We start from the raw sequence: 21,647 nt of genomic DNA on the forward strand, positions 1-21,647 counted from the left end.
AGCCCGAGCTGTAATCGTGCCCCTGGCCCTGACTGACAGCCGGCCCTAATGCAGAGCCAGTGTCAGTGAGGGCCAGGGGCGCAGTTACACACACCGCTCTGTATTCTCAGAGTGGTAACTGAATCTGTGCCTGTGCTGCCCCATGACTGAAGTCGGAATTCTGCGGGGGGATAAAGTTCATTTTCTACCCGCAGCGTTCGGCTAAGTGCAGGCGCCGGGCAGATTAGTGAAGTCATTAACCTGCAGATCAACCCCATATCTGCAAGTTAATAATGTTTTTTTTCTCTGGTGACGGGTTCCCTTTAAAATATAGAATAAGAGAATATAATTTTTGTTAATTCATCAAAGTAAAAGATGTATGACGGCAGACTTGTTTGGTAAGATATGTGTCAAGAATGTTAGATAAATAGTGTCAAGATGTAGATAAATATCTTATTAATTAGAAAAGCAAAGATTGTTTGCAAAAATAAATGTAAAAGAAACTTTAATATAGTCGATGGAAACAGTAGATAAATGATGTAATATATATATTTGAATATTTCCCCAGGTTAATATAGGGCTCAATCAAATGGTGCATACAGCAATGACACACCAAGCAAAACGTTTTTTTCCTAAAGTAAATAAAATATCTAAGGGTATGTTCACATGTTAAATATTTGGTGCCGACATTTCTGTACCATTTCTGCATCTCTTGGTGGGAAAAATGCACATTTTTTCCATGTTTTTGCTGCGTTTTTTACTTGCGTTTTTGGTGCAGATTTTTCCCACTCATAAGTATGAGTGAAATCTGCCGCAAAAACGCTGAAAGTATTGACATCCTACTGCACCAAATCTGAAAATCACAAATAAGCAACGTGCGCATGAGACTTCAGGATTCTCATTCACTTTGCTGGCATCAGTAAAGCGTTCAGATTTCATGACAAATCTGCACTGAAAAAACACAGCCAAAGCACAAAGTGTGCACACAGCCTAATACTATGTGCATGTTTCCAGGTTTTATTCATCTTAGAGGATAAATAAGGCTCAGGACAATCCAATACCATAAATCTCAGAAAAGAACAAAGTGCATATAGAGCTGCTGAGTGAGTCATGTCGTTATCAACTTAACGACTTACTTTTTAACCCATCATTTATGTATGTTTTGTGAGTAAATAAAGAAAAAATTATTTTTAGAATTTGCTATAACTGGGCTCTGTGTGAACTTTATTGTTTTGCAGGATTAATATCTTTAAAGGGGTTAAGAGTTACAAAAATGCTGATGTTCTGTTCAAGTCACCTGACTGCCATAGTCAACCACAGCCCTTACTCAGGAGACCAAAGTATGGGGCATCATCCCTTCCTGTATTGGTAAAGATCATGGACGTGTCCTGCCCTGGAGGTACAGGGTTAGAATAAGTAACATATAGAATGCTCCATTGGACTCCATATCTTTAGGGTTATTCTCATACAGGAACTATTGAAGTCCTTGTTTATGGAGTTCCATGTGCATGTAGTCCAATAGAACTGATATGGCGGTGCCCTGTACTGCAGGCCCTGTGCATAGGGCTTTGCCATGTTCATGAATCTTAAGATTTTTCGTCTACATTACTATAAGGCTAGAGTCACATGACCGTTTTTCCCTTATCCATGAAAATCGGTCCAGCTATGCTAATCAGAGTGTGGTCAGAGTGTGTGGCCAGAGTGTGTGGCCAGAGTGTGTGGTCAGAGTGTGTGGCCAGAGTGTGTGGCCAGAGTGTGTGGTCAGAGTGTGTGGCCAGAGTGTGTGGCCAGAGTGTGTGGTCAGAGTGTGTGGCCAGAGTGTGTGGCCAGAGTGTGTGGTCAGAGTGTGTGGCCAGAGTGTGTGGTCAGAGTGTGTGGTCAGAGTGTGTGGCCAGAGTGTGTGGCCAGAGTGTGTGGTCAGAGTGTGTGGCCAGAGTGTGTGGCCAGAGTGTGTGGTCAGAGTGTGTGGCCAGAGTGTGTGGTCAGAGTGTGTGGCCAGAGTGTGTGGCCAGAGTGTGTGGTCAGAGTGTGTGGTCAGAGTGTGTGGCCAGAGTGTGTGGCCAGAGTGTGTGGTCAGAGTGTGTGGCCAGAGTGTGTGGCCAGAGTGTGTGGCCAGAGTGTGTGGTCAGAGTGTGTGGTCAGAGTGTGTGGCCAGAGTGTGTGGTCAGAGTGTGTGGCCAGAGTGTGTGGCCAGAGTTTCTCGGATGTGGTGAATAAAAACAAAAATATCTCCATCTGCTCCATTCAGTATACCCGTGAAAATCGATCTGCACTTGGATGTCATCAGAGTGTGGTCCGATTTTTTTTCACTGACCTATAGACATGAATGGCCGAGTGTGATCCAATCAAACGCAATTTGTGCATGCTGTGATTTTTTTCTTCAGACCACTCCATCCGAGGAAAAAAACGTACATGTGCACGACCTCAATGAATAACGTGGGGACAAGTGCTTTTTGTCAAAACAACGGATGGCACTCTTCCAATTTTTACGGTCGTGTGTACGAGCCCTATCTCCGTTATCCAATAAATTATCCGGGATTCATTCTACACTTATTGAATACCACTAACAGAGGTTATATGTCCTTGTTGCATCACTTGGTCTGCACTATAATTTTAGAGACATATCTGCTCATTCTGTCATTTGACACAACAAGGAAAATATAGATGATATTTCTTTAGATATAAGACCAGATATTTTGCCATCTTGTACAATATTTCATCTAAAACATTTGCTTACAATGTTGCCTTAGAGATTTTTAGGAAGAATATTTTTTGCTGCTCCATAATTTAGGAAATCAGTGGAACCACCATTGTGGATCACCTGTGTGACATCTTAATAGCAACGTACAAGAACATCACTTTAAGGGCTCGCTCACACGAGCGTATACATCAGACAATTGCTATCCCATGTTTTATCACATATCACTCGGACCAATGTTATTCTATGGGGCAGTGCCGATCAGCTTTTTTTTCTCTCACACTGATTCGGTGCTGCGAATGGCTCTTATAATCGGATCACGTACAACCAAACAAGTCGTGGGAAAACATCAGACTACACTACAACGACATCGGAGTGCAGTCAGATTTCCACAAACTCACACAATGGAGAAGATGGAGAACTTTTGTTCTCCATCTTCTCCTGACAGTGTGCTACATTCTCTCATCCGAGAGAATCGGATCACACTAAGCTGACACTTGGATCAGAGTTTGACCGGAGAGTCATTAACATAATTGATCCGATTCTCTCGGAGGAGAGAATATACACTTGTGTGACCCCGGCAGAAATCTGATCCACACTCATAAATTGGTGAAATCTGATCGGTTTACATCTATTTTCATTTGCACTAGTTGTAAAGATTTGTAGAACATTTATAGAACTTGATATATCAGATGATCAAGGGTTCAGTCATTGACTATATCAAGGTTTTATACTTTATTGGTCAAACTGTATCCTCCCTGGAATGCATATAGTATATTTACAGTGTTGATTTTTGGCAATTTCATGGAAATTTTAGGTTTGCAAAGATCAAAATAATAATGGGTGGTGGCATGATTCCAACATTGAAAATTCTACTATTCCTTGTCTACAATATTCAGTAAAGCTTGCAATAGAAGATCATCTCTATGCTTGTACGACTTGTTTTTATAGAATCGATCAATATAGTCATTGTATAGACTGTTCTCTCTGTCCTTTACATCTGGCTGCTGGCTTATTTTATCCAGGGCATAATAATAGTGATGCTTAGGAATTTCTGTTTGCCCCTGTGCATATGAAGCCGCCTCTTTGTCAAAAGCGTTCTTCAGAAGACGTAACATTGCTTCTGATTTCACTGCATCCTCCAGTCCGTCACTTTCTGGAGAAGTTGTTGGTTTCGCTGTAGTTATTTTTTCCATAGAGGGTTCCTGAAATGATATGAAACATGTTTTACTTATTGATCATGGTTCATGCTACCTCATGTATTAGAATGCTACCGTAACGTATAATTTTATAGTTTATCTTATATAACTAATAGTTCATTTTTTACACTGCTTCTGGGTTGGCATGCATTTCTTCTTTAAAGGGAACATGCAGGAGCTCTGACTAAGGCCACGGCCCCACTATCAGTATTTGGTCAGTATCCGGTCAGTATTTTTTCTCAAGATTGGGAGCCAAAACCAGGTGAGTAACAGTCAGAGAAAAGGTATAATAGAAACAAGTGCACCAATTCTGTATTTATCACCCACTCCTGGTTTTGGCTCTCACTCCTGAGAAAAATACTGACTGAATACTGAGAGATACCCTTACCTTATATTTTGACATCTATACATCCTAATAGGTGTGTGGAATGATGCGCTCCCCTGCCGGTTCGTGTTAAATGCCACTGTCAGAGATTGACAGCAGCATTTAACATGTTAACAGATTTGTGCAGAGCTTCTCTTCACCTGCAGCTGTTAAGGGCACATGATGGCTGATTAAATCTGCCATCATCTGCCGGGAAAGATGCAGGCTCAGCGTGCAAGCCCGCATCAAAGGCAGGGACACGACTTTTGACATATATGTATGAAGGGGTTAAGGATAATTGATTATGAGACACTCCAGTACCTAAGCACAAAAAAGAGGTCTTGCAACCCGCTTACTTCACGTAAATGAAACTTGCTGGCAGATGATTGCTGCACACCTCACCGAAAACTGAATTATGTACGTTATCAATACAGGCATTAGGCATTTATGACATAATCACCCCTGGGATTCACAGCTATTTAGAAAACTATCAACCATCTCACAGTTGCTGTAAATGAAGATTTGACCATGCCGGCACAACTTTTGCAATGTAATGAAATTTTGAAACACATTTTTGAATTCCCATAGAATTGAATGGAGAAAGCTGTACATGCACGGCCATCTCTTCTGTGCGATTAGTGTAAAGATACCCCAGTTCTCGAGAGAGGTGCAGGTGGGACTGAGATCTATTAGGCATTTATGGTGTATCCTGTGTGAGATGTGAATATCCCTATAAAAGAAAATCAATAAGCGAGCATATAAGTGCTATGGGTGAGGCACATCACTCAGCCTTTACATACCTTTTCAGCATCTACGGTTTTCTCAACGCCTCTTCGATCATTCTGTACAACATTGTAGGAAGTATACACTCTGGGAAGAGTCATATGATCTGGACGGGTTGATGTTCCATGCAGAATCAGCTTCCAGCTAACAATCCTTCCTTCATTTTGCTTTCTATCAGACTATGTTGTAGAAAGAAAAACGTATGTTCACATTTTGGCTGACAAATTTAGTTATCATAACTTACATCAAAGGACAGAGCACAATACTGTGACAATGTCTCGCTTCTCCATGTAATAACGTACATGACACAGATTGTACTAGTACTTACGACATCAGAGATTTTGACTGTCCATGTTCCTGCTGGGTCTTCTCCCCAGGTGTGGACAGACATAAAGTCCCAGTTTTTGAAACCATTAGTAGATGTATCTCTCTGTCGCTCAGTCAGCAGAACAGTTTTGGTTCCTGAATACAAAAGCAGTAATTGTTAGATCGGGGCGTATTTTCCTAAAGTCTCATATGGCTATATTGCTGGTGCGTCACACTTGTGCGTTTTGTGAGATACCTGATGGTGACGTTAGTGTGATGTGAAGATCTCCCCGGCGCGTGTATTCAATAGTGGCCTCCAGCTGCAAGTGCTCTAGTGACTTGATGTAATTGTCTTGCCCTTTACAAGCTTTTGTGGGGATCTCAATTGTAATTTCATCTTCTGATTTTAAAAGTCTATAAAATAAGGATTTTATTAGATATTATGTTTCCTATATTTAAATAATCATGTAATTGACCACAAATAACAGAAATGAAAGAAGAAAAATAGTGTAACCTTTGTGTAGTAGTAAAGTCCGTACTAAACACAATTCCTGGGTCCACCACCTACCATGATCCATTTATAATATTGGTTTCCTCTAATGCCTTTGAGAGACCCCTTTAAAGTAAATTTATTCTGTAACTAGTACCCCAATATATTTAAAATTCAGCCAAGTAATTTTTTATTCAGCTTGTTTTATATACCGTATCTGAAAATTCATTGTATCATGTGATCTCTTGGTGACCCTCTGGGAATTACATAACTTTATGTTCTCACAGGGGGGTCACCATATCAGTCGCCTGAGGATCCTGTGTGATGAAACTGCAAAGCTTGTATCAGAAAAGTTCTCCGCAGGCGGAATAGGGGGGACATTCAAAACTCTCAGTTACTAATGATGATTATACAGCTCCTGTCACACAGGTTTAAAGGGAAGCTGTCATCAGAAATGAGCTATCGTTTAAATCATGTTTTTGTGTTAAATGTATTTTTTTGCCAATGTTTTTCCCATACTATAATGTGCTTTAAAAATAAAAAAATAGATTTTTTTCAATTTTCACATTGGCCACTGGATAGAGATAAGCTGATTGCATCTCACTCCCCAGGTCCAGAGTCCAGGTCAGTGCTCTCTGGCTGTGGACAGGAGCTGTGCGGATTTCCTGGCCTTCCGGGATCCCAGGCTGTTATGATTTGCTGTGCTGGCGCTCTATTGGTGGGTGGCGGCAAGTCAAACAATGCATCGAGGAGCCAGGAAAGGTCAGGAAATTTGCACTGTTCCTGTCCAAGGAAAAAAAGTGAAAAAAACATGACGCGTGAACATACCTGTTCTCTAACTTCATGTTGTATCACGAAAGAACACATTTACATTAGCCACAGTACACTGACTCTGACCCTATGGTTCGTATTGAAGCATCTAATGTTCATGTGAAAAGATTATTGTGAGGGGAAGGGTACGAGGGTGAGCTGTAACATCGCCTATTATGATTGAAGAATCCTGTGTTATCAGCTGTGTATAGAGATGTTCCCTGTCATTGAAATTCTACCTCTGATAACAAGGAGCCTTGCTGAAAACTTATCCTGAAAGGGCAGGAATTATAAGTCTAAAACAGCCCCAGTGGCCACTGTACGAACCTGCAGAAATACTAAATTGTGTTCTTTAGTAAAGATCATGATGTGAAAAGAAAAAAAAAACATAGCTGAAAATGTTGTAAGAAATACATGTAACACAGAAACTTGATTTAAACAAGTTGTCATTTTCTGATGATAGCTTCCCTTTAATGAAGGAGTGCTAACACACTATTATGCCCAGTAAAAAGACAGTCAAGTTTAGACACCATTGTAACGAGAACCCTCCCAGGCTTGGACTGGCCCACAGGAGAACTGGAGAATCCTCTGATGGGCTGTGTAGGAGTGGGCCACCACCCTCTTATATTCATTTATCAATCTACGCAGTTTATTGCTAAAGAAATTTGTGAGGATAATGTTACATTTGCATGTAGCTGAAATGTGGGGCCCTGGAGTTGGCTACTGGTGGGCCCTTGGCACCTCAGTCCGGCACTGAACCCTCGCTTAGATTTATGGGGTCACATAAAATTTCTACATATGATAAAGCGTATTCGTATGCCTACAAGCCGCAAGAGCGATTCATTTACTACAAAAGTGCACAAAATGATTACAATAGGTAATTGTGAAGCAATTAGTTGAATATTATATATTATGTGAAATTGTACAAGGGGATACCGTGGGAAGATGTCGTGTGCTAAGTGGTTGATTAACTGTTTTACTATGATATTATTGTCATAAGAATGATATTGCGGCTCTACTGATTACATTTTCTCAGTGTCAGCTACTTATTTTAAGCCTCATAGACTAATGATATGTTACCAACTTCCATGACATTAATTTACCCCATGACATGGAATTATAGGAGTGTAAGCATCAACATAATTCACTCAATTATCTTTATTTGACTTGTACAGTTACTTATTGCGTGTGAAACTGTGAATACATAATGAGAGATTTGATATAAATGGAACAAAATGAATAATGCCATAGAAAATTCTGCAAAATATTTTGGTAAATATATCTTGCTAATTTATTGTAGCCTATAACGAGCCCAGAGAAATTGTTTGATAGAGTATACCAAAGTAATCTTCAATTACTCAGTAACAACCACTGGTCCCCTAATAACAGCCATACAATACACATGAGTCATATTTGGTACCATTATAGTAAATTCCAGCTTTAGAGATAAAACAGTGTGAAATGGCTAATTAAATGCATTCTAGAGGTCACTGCTTCTCCAATTTGGAGGCTGACCTCACATGTGAGACGCCTCCTAGCTGTTGGAGAGGGTGCAGTTTTCACAGAAGTGACTTTAAGGCCACGGCCCCACTATCAGTATTCGGTCAGTATTTTTTCCCAGGAGTGGGAGCCAAAACCAGGTAAGGAACAATCAGAGAAAAGGTATAATAGAAACAAGTCACCAATTCTGCATTTATCACCAACTCCGGGTTTTGGATCCCACCCCTGAGAAAAAATACTGACCGAATACTGATAGTGGGGCCGTGGTCTAAATTGCATAGTCCTTCACATAATAGCGTCAGTGTCTGGATTAGCAATGTAATTTCTTCATTTTGTACTTGTTTTAACTTATGTAAATTGAGCAATATTTTTCATTTTAGCATATTCTTTGACTAGGTGCGGGCAAAGCATCACTTTGGTCTTTCCAGTGAGGTCCTACTTGTAAAAGTTTTGGAAGACTTGATCTAGATAACTGTATAGTATGGACAAGTTAGCAGGCAGGCAGTGGTAAAGCATGGATATGTCACAAGCAATATATTTATTATAGCATATCAACACTAATATTAAAGAGATTTAAAATTATTTAAAAAAAAATGTGCCGCCATTTTATATATACTGTATATGCTTTATATTGCACTGCAAAACTATGCATGCAACCTACGTACAAAGAAATGCAGCCTGAAAAGTAAGTTAAATGGCCTATTTTATTGTACTTTTAGGATACCTACATAAAGTCAGGCTTTTTATTGTGTCTTTCAATGTTGAAAAACTTGGCACTCATAGAAAGTTGCAAAGTAGAATGTTTTATTTACCGATGCAATCCACAGTTAATGTACTACGTTTCGGTCAGACCACTGACCTTCATCAGATGCACGGATTGCCATAAATGGGAATAGAGGAGAAAACAGCAGATGAAACATTCTACTTTGTAACTTTCTATGAGTGCCAAGTTTTTCAACATAGCTTTCTGATGGCATGGGACTCTCCTTGAGCACCAACCATTAACGGAAGTGCCTTGTCTCGACTATATATTTTTTATTGTGCCTGTCGCCAGTGCTGTGGCTCTGTACTGATTAGGCTAGGTGCCCATTGCATCTGTGCACTAAGCTACAGTATATGTTTGGAGCTTTTCCTGACATATACTGTATCTTTTCTATAGGCCATCATTCATTAGACAGAGACTTTCAACCTCTATCTGGTTTACCTATACAGAGGGCCACTGCAAAGAAATATATACAATGCAGCATACGTTTCTTTATAATGGGTCCCTGTGGTGGAGAGATGCCTCAGCATCCATCCTGACAGTGACCATTGTTGGGCGCATACCTGCTGAAATTATATGCCTGAAAATGGCCACAAATGTAGTGTGCACCTAGTCTTAAGATCCGTCTTGATACGACTGCCGATCGTTTGAATGCCTGCCTACACAGGTAGACCAAAGAAAACAATGAGCAGCAAGCGATTTATAATAAATTGCTTGGGGCACATAGGCTGCCATTGTTCTTTGCAGTGCGAGTCCTGGTTACACAGGAAAATGCACCACCGAGGATGATAATCTTTCGTGCTACACAAAAGATTTTTTCACCCAATGAACATCATGAAAAGAGCATTTTTAAGAGCACTCTTCATGATTATTTTGCAGTGTAAATGCCCCTTTACACACATTATTGATGCAGACATGACCGGTATTCTAATCGCATGATGAACATAGAAATAAGGTGCACAAAGATAATCAACACTCCATTTGTCTGTCATTTTCTTTAATCCTACCTTGGTATGAAGTCACTATCTTTAACAATACACTCTTTCTTCTCAGGAACTCCTTTCCATGTTTTAGGATCTGCTAAATTCACAAGATCCTTAGCGTTCAGCAAGCCAAATCCAAATCTACTGTTCACCATGAGACCTGCTCCATTCTTCTTCCAACCAGGGTTATTAGCTAACGGATCATACTCGCTTGTCCAGACCACAAGATGCTGCATATCTCTCCAAGTTAGATTAGGGCTAATAAAAAAAAAGAAGAAAACAAATAAAAATGTAAGACCCAAGTTTTTCGAAGACAATAACAATAGCATTTAGCTTTATCAACGTATGGCAACAGTGTTATACTGGGAAGGCCATGTAATCTTGACTCTGGAGGCCCACTAGTCAGCTACATGCAAGTATTACAGTACATTACCCTTATTCACAAATTTACCTATGCTTCTATATAATAATAAGCTAGGTAGTGTGTTGAATGTATGATGAGATGCTACTTTTGTTTATACATAATAAATCAAATAAATTGGATAAACTACTACTCATATTGGGGGGTAAATAGTTTTCTTCTGGGCCTACCAGGGGATTCACCTCCTCCCCGGTGGGCCAGTCCAAGACTGTAAAGCAACAGTCTTAGCTTCACGTGACATAACAGAATAAAAGCTCCATGTATAGCACTCTGAATTTAAAAGACAGGAGTACTGTGAATTAAATTACAAATATTCAACCTATTTGGGTTGACCACTTCAAATTGCATTAAAATGATCTTCTGAAGGTATGGTCCTCTAAGAGAAGATAAGCCAAAATGAATGATGTATAATAAAACTGAAATCTGGTCTAAACAAAGGGGTGATCATCTCAAGGAGGAAGACTTTTCAAAACATTTTACTGTAATAGAGCAAAGAATTGTCCTTGCAGAGGACATTTAATAAAGGTAAAATAAAACACAAGTTTCCGGAAGGTATAAGTGATTAGAGATTATTATATATTATTATATTTTGTTCATTTCTATTCTACTGTGACTATTGGAAAAAAACATACAAACAGTCAATTGCAGTATACTTTTGTACTTACTTTTGTTCCAAAGCTAAAGCAAAGATTCCAGCAGCCAGAGGAGCGGACGCAGAGGTGCCTGTATGTGTTTCCGTGCAGTCATTATGTAGATCTGCACTTATCTAAAGATTGAAAAAAGAAAAAGCAGCATAGTAAATCAAATAAATATTTAGTACTAAAAGAATTAAAAAAATTTAGGCCATGTTCTCACACTGATTAGTTTATATATTCGGAAAGGCTTCTGACGTGTATGTTAAATGGAGACTCTGACAGATGGCAACTGTCAGCCATAGACCTTATTAAAAATATGTTTTTTAATAAATCCTGCAGGATGGTTCGCACTTATTAAGGTGCCATGTTATTCAGCTTCCTATGACCTACATGCCCATATAGACGGCTTAAGAGGGTTGATCCTACTGACAGATTCCCTTTAAGGCCACGGCCCCACTATCAGTATTTGGTCAGCATTTTTTCTCAGGAGTGGGTGATAAATGCAGAATTGGTGACTTGTTTCTATTAGACTAAGTGCCCACGATGCTGAAATGCTGAATATTTTTTCCACTTCTCCCTGGCAGGAAAAACGCATGCGGATTTTACATGCGTTTTTCCTGCCAGGTAGAAGCGTTTGTCAAGCGTTTTTGCATGTATTTCTGCATGCGGGTTATCAAGCGGTTTTCCAAGCGATTTTAGCATCACTTGGAAAAGTGCTTGACAACTTGGTCACACTATATAAATCCATGCAACCGGCATGGATTTATATAGTGTGACCAAGTAATAGTTAAAAAAAAGAATAAGAATGGTAAAAAATAAAAAATGAAGATTATACTTACCTTCCGATGGCCCCCGGTGTTTTCTCCGCTACGTCCGGTCTGTTGTATGGCTCACGGTGGTGTGAAAGGACCTTCCATGACGTCATTTAGTCATGTGACAGGTCACGCGACCGCTGACGTCGGTGGTCACATGACTAAATGACGTCATGGCAGGTCCTTTCACACCACCTCAACCCATACAACAGACCGGACGCATCGCTGAGGAGACCGGGGGGCCATCAGAAGGTACAGTAAGTATAATCATTATTTTTTATTTTAAATTCTTTTTTTTAACAGGTTCTATGGTACCAGAGTCTGGAGGAGAGTCTCCTCTTCTCCAGACCCGGGTACCATCCGCACATAGAATCGCATAATATCCGCTTGTGCAAATTTGCTCATATTATGCGGTTCAATGCAAGTCAATGGCGGCAATTACACTGCGTGTCCACAAAATTAATGGACATGCTGCATATTTTTCCACAATGATAATCCGCAGCTGAAATTTCCGCAGTATGTGCACAGCACATGCGGATTATCATTGGGGACCATGGGGCACGTATTACCAAGCGATTTATAAGCAGTTTCGCTGCGGAAATTCCGCTGCAAAAATGCTTGAAAAATGCATAGTGGGCACGCAGCCTTATACCTTTTTTCTGATTGTTCCTCACCTGGTTTTGGCTCTCACTCCTGAGAAAAAATACTGACCGAATACTGATAGTGGGGCCGTGGCCTAAAGGGAATACTCCTGGAATCACAAGCTATTACATATCCACAGGATAGGTGAAAAGTGTTTGACCACTGGAGATCCCACCATTGGGTCCCGTTCGGATCATGAGAACAAGGGCCCATGTCCCCTGTTAAATAGAATGGTAGTTTTACATGCACCCTGCCCCTTTATTTAAAGTCTATGGCACTGAAGGAGATTGCCAAGTAATAAATGTTCAGTTATGTTCATCAGTCTTTTGATTAAATTATTTCACAGATCTATTGGAGATAGGATTTCTGTGGCACTTTTACATAAGTTTTACAGGTTCTCCTCCTGCACGTGTTGGTACAGCTTTTATCATAGACAGTACTGGTCCACAAAATGGCTACTTGTGCAGGAACATGTGACCATCCCTGTGCATGATTCTTCTCCTGTTAAAAACACTTCACATGGGAAAGGTGTTTTTTTGATTGGACGAGGCGGTTGGACACATCTGGTCACATGTTCCTCCATCGGCACCCGTTTTGAGAACTGGAGAGCTGTGCAGTCAGTGAGGAAGGCTGAACTAACAAGTGTAAGAGAAGAACATGTAATACTTATATATTAGTAAGTGCCACAAAAATTCTGTCCCCAACACAGCTGTTAATATAAAGATAAAGTGGCCAACCACTTTAAGCGACTGCCTCTCTATTAAAGCAGGGGGACATGGGATTGCTGTTTCTGCGATCAGTAGAACGGTCTAGCAGTAGAATCTCTCTGCGATCAGTAGAAGGGTCCAGCAGTAGAATCTCAGCAGTCGCTTATAACTTGACCTGTCAACTTCTTTTTATACCAGAAACCGTGATCAACAAATCTAAATATCTCTTCCCATGCATTTGTTTTTAGTAGGAATCATGTTTAAATATATATTTTCTACTTACAATTCTCTGATCTTTGTAATCCCCGCTGCTGTAGGCTGTAGCTAATGTCGATGAGCATTTCTCTGCATACCAGGGTGACCGCCCTTGTTGGGAGGCGCTGCTGATAGAGATGGTGTAGATGCTGTCTGTGTACCCATCACAATCACAGTTATCCCCTTGTCGGCCACCATTACCAGAAGCCCAGACATAGATGGAACCTTTTCCATTTCGACCCTATGAATAGAAACATTGTAACATCATTATACTCTGATTTTTGTTAATTATGTATTGTGTCCCATATCTGAATGGACTACTCTCATGCATGATATATTGGACACTATTGCACTTTGCTATTTCTGAAGATTTATTTTTATTTAGAAGATTATTATAGATTTTTTCCATTACAAATCATCTTCTTATGGTAAAAAGTTAGGACGTACAACCTGTAATGAAAATTGATATAGGGAATAATGGACTCAGACAACCACAGAATACAATGCACAGAAACACTTTGTCCCCTGTTCAGCATCTTTTTTTTTTAGAGTAAAAGTTTGGATTTAAGGTATTTTTATTCATAATGACTTTAGCACCATTTGATATTACTTTTTTCAGTCCTTGTCACGTTGGTGTGATTTTCTTTATCCTGATGCTGTCAACTAATTTGATCATTTACAATTTTTCAAAATGATGCTAAATTTTTGTGCAATGGTCCTTCCATGCCCATGTGCAATACAAAACCTATTACTTGTTTGTGCAATTGAAAACTAATGTAGGTCATTTTAGATCCTATTGTTATGCAACATTTTGTTCTAAAAAATTTAAAAAAATGAAAAATAGCAAAAACAGCATTTTTAATTTTGCAACAAATTTATCAAACATTGCATAGCATTTTGCTCAATTATGTGCAAAGTACAGTACACAAGGGAAAACAGAAAGACAAGACAGAAAAATGATTTAAACGCAATTGATGAATTGGGGCCTCTACGTAACTTTGCTGCACAGATACATAGTATGATGAGGGAAATCTACTCAATCTACTGAGAATATACTGTACATACTACACATGTAAGATATGGCTGGGTGGCATCTACCAAGGACAGGAATAAACAGTGAATAGCTAAATAACAACCTTGCCATAGCTGTCACTCAACATTTGTTAGTTTATTAGTTTCATTGAAGACTAAAAATACTCAAAAATAGCTAATCAATGCATTATTGTATTTCCTACAAGAAGATAGCTCAATGTTTTATATTATAATTTTATATTTAGCTAGAAATTACCCATGAACTTGTCACCTATGGTTAGAGACGGGAAAATCGATTCTCAGGATTCCGATTCATTGGCCAGGTAAGTAATCTATGACCACTTGATTGGAGGACTGCATATCTTCTTACCTTCCAACATTCACAGATCTTAGTTTGAATAGCCGGGCTGCCACCATGTTATCATTGTGGCGTGATGCACACACAACATTATACCAGCCCAGGCTGATTAAAAAAGGAGCCGGGAATGTTGGGAGGTAAGGAGGCCTCCCATACAGCGGTCACAGATTACTGATCTGAACGATGGACCAAAGTCCTGTGAATCAATTCTCCCATCTCTACATACAGTAGATGTAATAAATTTGAAAAAATACATCAAAGAGAATTCTATGGGGTGGATGCATCAAAGCTTTCATGACAGAATTCTGGCATAAAAGGTTTAAAAACTCTCAAAATTTAGGAGCAACTTGGAGTTGTGCATAAATTTTGCAACTCTTGGCTTCTTTACGGAGGGGGGGGGGGGGAGCATGGCGCCCGCTGCTTGTCAATTTCATGATGAGCAGCAGTGTTTGTTATGCCACAGATCGTACTGCTGGAGTAGGATTTATGGTGATGCAAACAAAGAGGTGTACGCCACTCGTCCAACGCTCCTGATTCATGGAGAGGCGTATGCGTCATGAATCAGGAGAGTCTGACTCCAGCACGCCTCCTCATCTTGACTGGCATGAGCAATGCTGGTCTTGGTTAATTGGGCCCTTGTATTTAGGTAGAATTCATTCATCAGAAGTTGTGGAAATCCTAGTTATGGAATGACATACAACCACTGGTTGAATATTCTTTTATCTACTGTATAGAAGCCACATGTTCTTGCATTGTTCATTGCTGGAATAACTGCAAAGCTTGATCTGACCTAGTAATTCCTTTCTTGCTGATTGAAGTACATTAAACAACATGACCCAGCTGCCCAAGTGCTTTTCGCATGTTCTCACTTCAGAGTTCTATTCTGTTCACCACTATTTTCTTGTAATTGGGTTAGTGAAAGGTCTTTTGTGTCATTTTGTCCTCATCCTTCCCACTTCTTTATGCCGTCATTTTCTTTCTGTGCTCCACATATTGTGTATTTTATAGACGGTCTTTCTTCTGCACCACGCCAGTCTATTGAATTTAAGTGATGTATTTGAAAGGCAAAATCAGACTCAGTTTTTATTGAAATGTCCAATTTCCCGTTTTTTCTGAATTTCAATTTTCAACTAAATTCAATAGGCAAATTACAATAATAATGTTGACGAGTTCTCTGTATGGAGGTGCCCATGTAGGTCCATACAGCAGACAATACTGGACCATTGTGTGCTGTCCACTGTGCTCAATGGGACCAAAATGCTGCTGTACAGATATAGTAGGTGTGCAAACTAATACAATGTACAAAAGGATCCCTAGAGATCTTAGATAAGGGCTACATTTTCTGTACTGAAATGTAAGTATATTAACCTTTTAAAGGGAAGCTATCATAAAATGACCTTTGTTTAAATCTGTTTTTTGTTTTAAATTTATTAATTTTTTTTACATTTTTGCCATTTTTTTTCCATATCACAATCTAGATTAGAAATAAAAAATCTAAATCTTGCAATTTTCACACTGGCTACTGGGACTATTTTAAACGCTACCTTTCTGTTGTTTTCAAGAAAGAACACAAATATTAGTCAACAGGAACCGACTCTGGACTTATCATTTGTATTAAAGCATCTAATGAGCGTGTGCAAATGTAATTGTAAAGGGAAAAGGAGAAGGGTCAGCTGTGACATCATCGCCTATTGTCAATGGTGGATCCTGCGTTATCAGCTGTTTAGTAAGGTGTTATCTGTCATTTTTTATAAAAACTGTGATGTAAAAATTGCCATTTTTTCATACGTGTAACACAAAAATCAGATTTAAACAACAGGTAATTTTCTGATAAAAGATTAATTTTAAACATATTTTCTAGTGACTGAGGAGGAAGCAGTATTTATTTACTGATGTCTTATTCATGGGTGCGGTAACAATGAAACTTGTACAAATTTTGCAGACAAGATTACAACCATATAGACCAGATTTTTCTGTTAGACACTTCCTTTTGCAGCTTATCTCCCACGCCAGCATTGGGGTGCGCTGTTCTAGATACCCATCAGCCCCTACGAGGTGATCGTGGGGAGAATATGGGTTGCTATGTCAGCCAGGGGTCTGCTGAAGACCCTTGTATCTGCCATCAATGCACTCCTCTGAAACCCATTCTGTCTCTGGGCTTCAAAGGAGACCATGGTTTTTAGGATATACAGTAATACTGTTGCATATGTTATATGGCATAGGTGATCAGACAATCTCAGGTTCAAGTCCCCTCAGGGGACTAACAAATACAATAAAAAGGAAAAAAAGTTTTAAAACATATTAAAATAAAGTAAAATCACTCCCTTTTTTCCTATTAAAAATAAAAGTATTAAAAAATAGAAAATCACATATTTGGAACCACCACATCTATAAAATTCTGATCAATCAAAATATAAAATGAATTAAGCCGATTAGTAAACACTGTAAATGTAAAACAAACTCCAAAATTGAGGTATTTTGATATCTGCAATGCTGCAAAAATTGAAATAGGAAGCAAACAAAATATCATATATATCCCAAAATAGTGTCAATGAAAATATCTGCTCACCCTGCAAAAAAAGCCCCTACACAGCTCCATGGATAAAAAAATAAAAACGTTACAGATATTTATTTTTTTTACAAATTTCCGATTTTTTTTCACCACTAAAATAAAAAAAATGGGCTAATCCCAGTGACCTGGAGAATTTTGGTACCAGGTCATTTTTACTGCACAGTAAATGCCATAAAAATAAAAAACAATGTCGGAATTTGCGTGTTTTTTTTTTCTCTCAATTTCACTATACTTGGAAATTTGTTTCCATTTTTTAGTACATTATATGGTGAAATGAATGGTGTCATTCAAAACTACAACTCATCATGCAAAAATAAACTCCAAGTCTTCATACATTTATGTGTACAGAAAAATAAGAAAAGTTATGGCAGAAGGGAAGGTGAAAATGAAAATACAAAAGTACAAATTTGCTGCTATGAGAAGAAATTAAATCAGGTTTTTATGTTAAATATATTTTTTCAAAATTGGGTATTTTTTTTGTTTTTCAGATCACAATCTGTAAAAATGTTTTTTCTAATTTTCACACTGGCCAATGGGGCTATTTTATACACATACTTTCCATACCTTTAGGAAATACCTATGTAAATTAGTAGCAATAGACTGACTCTGACCTCATCTCTTGTATTGACGTTTTTATGAGCATGTGCAAAGGTCTTTGTGAAGGGAAGAGGAGCAGGGTCAGCTGTGACATCACCTGTTGTGATTGGTGGATCTTGTGTTATCCCCTGTATATAGAGGTGTTACCTGTCATTGCATTCCTGCCTCTGATGACAAGGAGCCTGATGAAAACTCGTTGTGAAATGAAAGGAAGTATGTGTCTAATATACTGTAGTCCCAGTGGCCAGTGTGAAAATTGCAAGATTTCTATTTTTTAAACCAGATTGTGATATGAAAAAAATGGCATTTAAAAAAATATATATATATTTGAAACAAAAAATTTTTTTTACAGAAAAGGTAGTTCTCCGCTGATACATTCCCTTTAAAATCCAACATCCCTGTTCCTTTTATACCCATTCATTACCTATCAGGGAGGTGGCCGAAAAGCAACGATTCACATAAATTATTTGTCTGGTCCTGTCAAAATGGCTTTATTCAGCCGACTATGTTCTTATATGTACGGTATGGATAGGCTATCGTTATGTGAATGTGGCCGACCTGGGGCTGAGCTATACTTCCAGACATGACTGAATGAAAGAGAGTGTCGGTGGGTCATGTACTATACAGAAGAAACCACAGTGATACTGAGAGCTAAATGAACCTTCTCCTAAGGATATGTATATCTTGGAATATATCTTAATGCAGAAAATGGCATATAAATGCTTTCTTTTGATAATGTGATCGTCTATTTAATGGTCTTTTATTGCACATGTTTTTTGCAGTCTTACCTGGTTGATACCATACTCAAAGGCTTTTTGGGCCAGTTTCCCAGGGCCTTCAACAGTTTTTCCATCGTCATTCGGTCCCCAGCTGGCACTGTAAATGTCCACATGCTGCGGATTAAACCCAATAGAACTTGCTTCAATGGCATCAGTCACGACACCATCCAGCATCCGAATCCCTACAATAAACAGCACGAGTTGTATATTACACAAAGTGATTGTAGCAAGATGTATTGTTGTAACCATATACTGTACATACTTAAGATTGATATTGCAACACCAGAAAGAAAAGTCGTGGAATTATTGAAATTACAGTATGGATGGACATATTAATGAGATGCAAATTATGAAAAAAATAGAATTTTTTTTTCAAAACATCTCAATTTTGTCAATATGGAGTATGAGTACTTTGTGCAGAAATCACAGCACTTACAGCCTTGGCTGCTACCAATAAGGTTATTTCATTGTCTGAGCAATGTTCTACCACACTGAATTCAGTTGTACAGAAAATCATCAAGATCCGCTGCTGGCAGCTTCTTTTGTAATTGTCAGTATATGATGTGCTAGATGGAAGCAAAGTCCATAGATACTGCAGGCCATGGTAGCACATTTAGACTATGCAGCCTGCTCACAGTAGCACTAGCAACTTGTAGTCTGGTGTTGTTGTGTTGAAAAACAGCTCCTGGGACACTTCCATATTCCCTCACGAAGACTTCTTCATGGTGTTGCCCACATGGTCTCCAGACCAACCTCTGGCTATCATTGCATCCAAGGCAAAACAGAACTCTTGGCTGAAAAGGATAGACTTCCATTCTAGGTGAACATGATTTCTTGCTCTGCCTGATGATAACCTTTGAGAGTGGTGGAATGAGGTCAATGGAACTCCTGCAACTGGATGTCTGGCTTGTAGCCCAATGCCATGCAAATGCCTTCTGAAGGTTTGTGTAGACACTGCTTGATGCCTTAAACTTGGTAGGTGATGCCTAATTTCACTTGTGGTACAGAATGGATCACTAGGCACTATTCTTCGAATCTGATAAGACCCCATGGGCAACGCCATGAAAAGGCCTTCAGGAGGGAATGACACACCAGTCCTACTCCTGGGATTATGATGTGGGGTGGCATAATGTACGCTTGCTAGACTCCTCTAGTCTTCATTCCTGGTACACTAACAGCTTGGCCTGACATTGAATTTGTTGGTGCAAACCTTGCTACAGCCATTTCTCCAAAGTGTCCCAGAGGCCATTTTTCAAAAGAATAGTGCCAGGCCGCATGTTGCTCGTGCTACTGTGAGCAGCCTGCATGGCCTAAACGTGCTATTGTGGCCTGCAGTGTCTCAGGAACTCGCTTTCCAGTGCATTCACTCAGGCAGAAAATTCCTCAGACAACCATTAATTACCTGATTGACAGCAGCCAAGGCATATAAGTGCGGGGATTTATGTGCATATAAGTGCGGGGATTTATGTGCATATAAGTGCGGGGATTTATGTGCATAATTTCAACACTTTTCCTTCTTGGTGTTGCAATTTCAATATTGAAGAGTTTAATTTCCGCTTGTTCCAACATTTATACATGATCTATACATATAAACCCTAAGTAAGCTAAAGTGGCTTTTAGTGTTCTTTGCAAATGCTTCCAGAGCGCTAATTAATATTTAACACATTTGTGCAATGTGCAGATGGTGCAATAAATGCTGCTCTTGAATAAAATGAAGCTTTAATGTACATTGTTAAGCAGTGTCATGTATCTGTATAATACCATTTAGTTCATGGTTGGACTCATGATGTTTTGTGAAATTCTGCTCCCCTCCGAAGCGCTCAACATTTTCTTCTAATAAAGCTCTGGGATCATCCCATTTTAACCCCTCATCTCCAGGCTACGCCATTATCACTGCATTATAACATGTCTAGTTCTGAATCTATACTGACTATATAGTCAACTAGTGTACAGTATAATCTAGTATTTTTGTCATATTTTCTCTCGGTCTACTCTCACCTAATCTGCTATTTTCCAGATAACTCTTTTTGACTCCTTACAATCCGCATTTTACACACTACAGAAACTGCCCTTACTAAAGCTTAATGTTCTACTAACAGCCAAATCTATGGGTAACTACTTTATTCTGATTTTTATGGATCTCTCTGCTGCATTTGACTCCTTCTCCGCACTATACTCTGCTCTATCAGCCTTAAAGGGATTGTCCTCTGACAGCTCCTTCACTGTGTCATTTGCCGACTCTTCTTCACTTTACTGTAGAGTTCAGATCTAGGTCCCCTCCTTTTTTCTCTCTATCTAGCCCCTATTGGATAAAGTATCAGCAGATTTGACTTTCAGTGTCATCTCTATACTGATGACACACAATTATACACATCTTCACACCAGTATTAAAAAAACACATCAATGATTGTCCACTGTCTCTAACATCATGTCCTCCCTCTATCTGAAACTGAATTTTTCCAGAACTGAACTTTCTCCCTGTATTATCCTACCGAAACCTGATATTTCTATTTCCGTGTGTGTTTCTTACATATCTCCCAGGGAGCATGCTCGCTGTTTTGGAGTTATATTTGACTCAGATCTTTCCTTCACTCCCTATATCCAGTCGCTTGCACGCACATATCTTCTGCACCTCAAAACATCTCCAGAATCAGACTTCTACTTGCCTGAGACTACAAAAATTCCTACTGTCACTCTTATTCACTCTAAACTGGACTACTCAATGCTCTACTAATCAGTCTCCCTCATACTAAACTCTCCCCTATCCAATCTATCCCAAATGTAGCATCAAAACTTATATTTCTGTTCAGCCTCTACACTAGTGACTGCACCCTGTGTCAGTAATCGCACTGGTTACCCATCCGCTACAGAGTCCAATATAAACTTATCACTTTCACCCATAAAACTCTCCACAGTGCTGCAGTGCCCTAAATCTCCTCTCTCTTTCTACCATAATACCCAT

At 39.2% G+C, this 21,647-nt stretch overlaps 1 protein-coding gene across 1 annotated transcript in view; it reads right to left on the reverse strand.

Moving 5' to 3' along the window:
• Positions 1-467: 467 nt before the first annotated feature.
• Positions 468-21,647, reverse strand: part of PCSK1 (proprotein convertase subtilisin/kexin type 1) — a 65,997-nt gene continuing 44,817 nt past the window's right edge. Inside the window, exons 7-14 of the mRNA XM_073678258.1 lie at positions 18,695-18,867; positions 13,376-13,588; positions 10,962-11,062; positions 9,900-10,133; positions 5,586-5,743; positions 5,352-5,485; positions 5,041-5,202; positions 468-3,882 (exon numbers count right to left, since the gene is read on the reverse strand). Of these exons, the coding sequence (XP_073534359.1) occupies positions 3,553-3,882; positions 5,041-5,202; positions 5,352-5,485; positions 5,586-5,743; positions 9,900-10,133; positions 10,962-11,062; positions 13,376-13,588; positions 18,695-18,867 (1,505 nt within the window). The 3' untranslated portion in view covers positions 468-3,552. The remainder of the gene's footprint in view (positions 3,883-5,040; positions 5,203-5,351; positions 5,486-5,585; positions 5,744-9,899; positions 10,134-10,961; positions 11,063-13,375; positions 13,589-18,694; positions 18,868-21,647) is intronic.

This window comes from Phyllobates terribilis, unplaced genomic scaffold (assembly GCF_046119375.1).
Source record: "Phyllobates terribilis strain yellow unplaced genomic scaffold, ASM4611937v1 Scaffold_1__5_contigs__length_1240528914, whole genome shotgun sequence".
NCBI lineage: Eukaryota > Metazoa > Chordata > Amphibia > Anura > Dendrobatidae > Phyllobates > Phyllobates terribilis.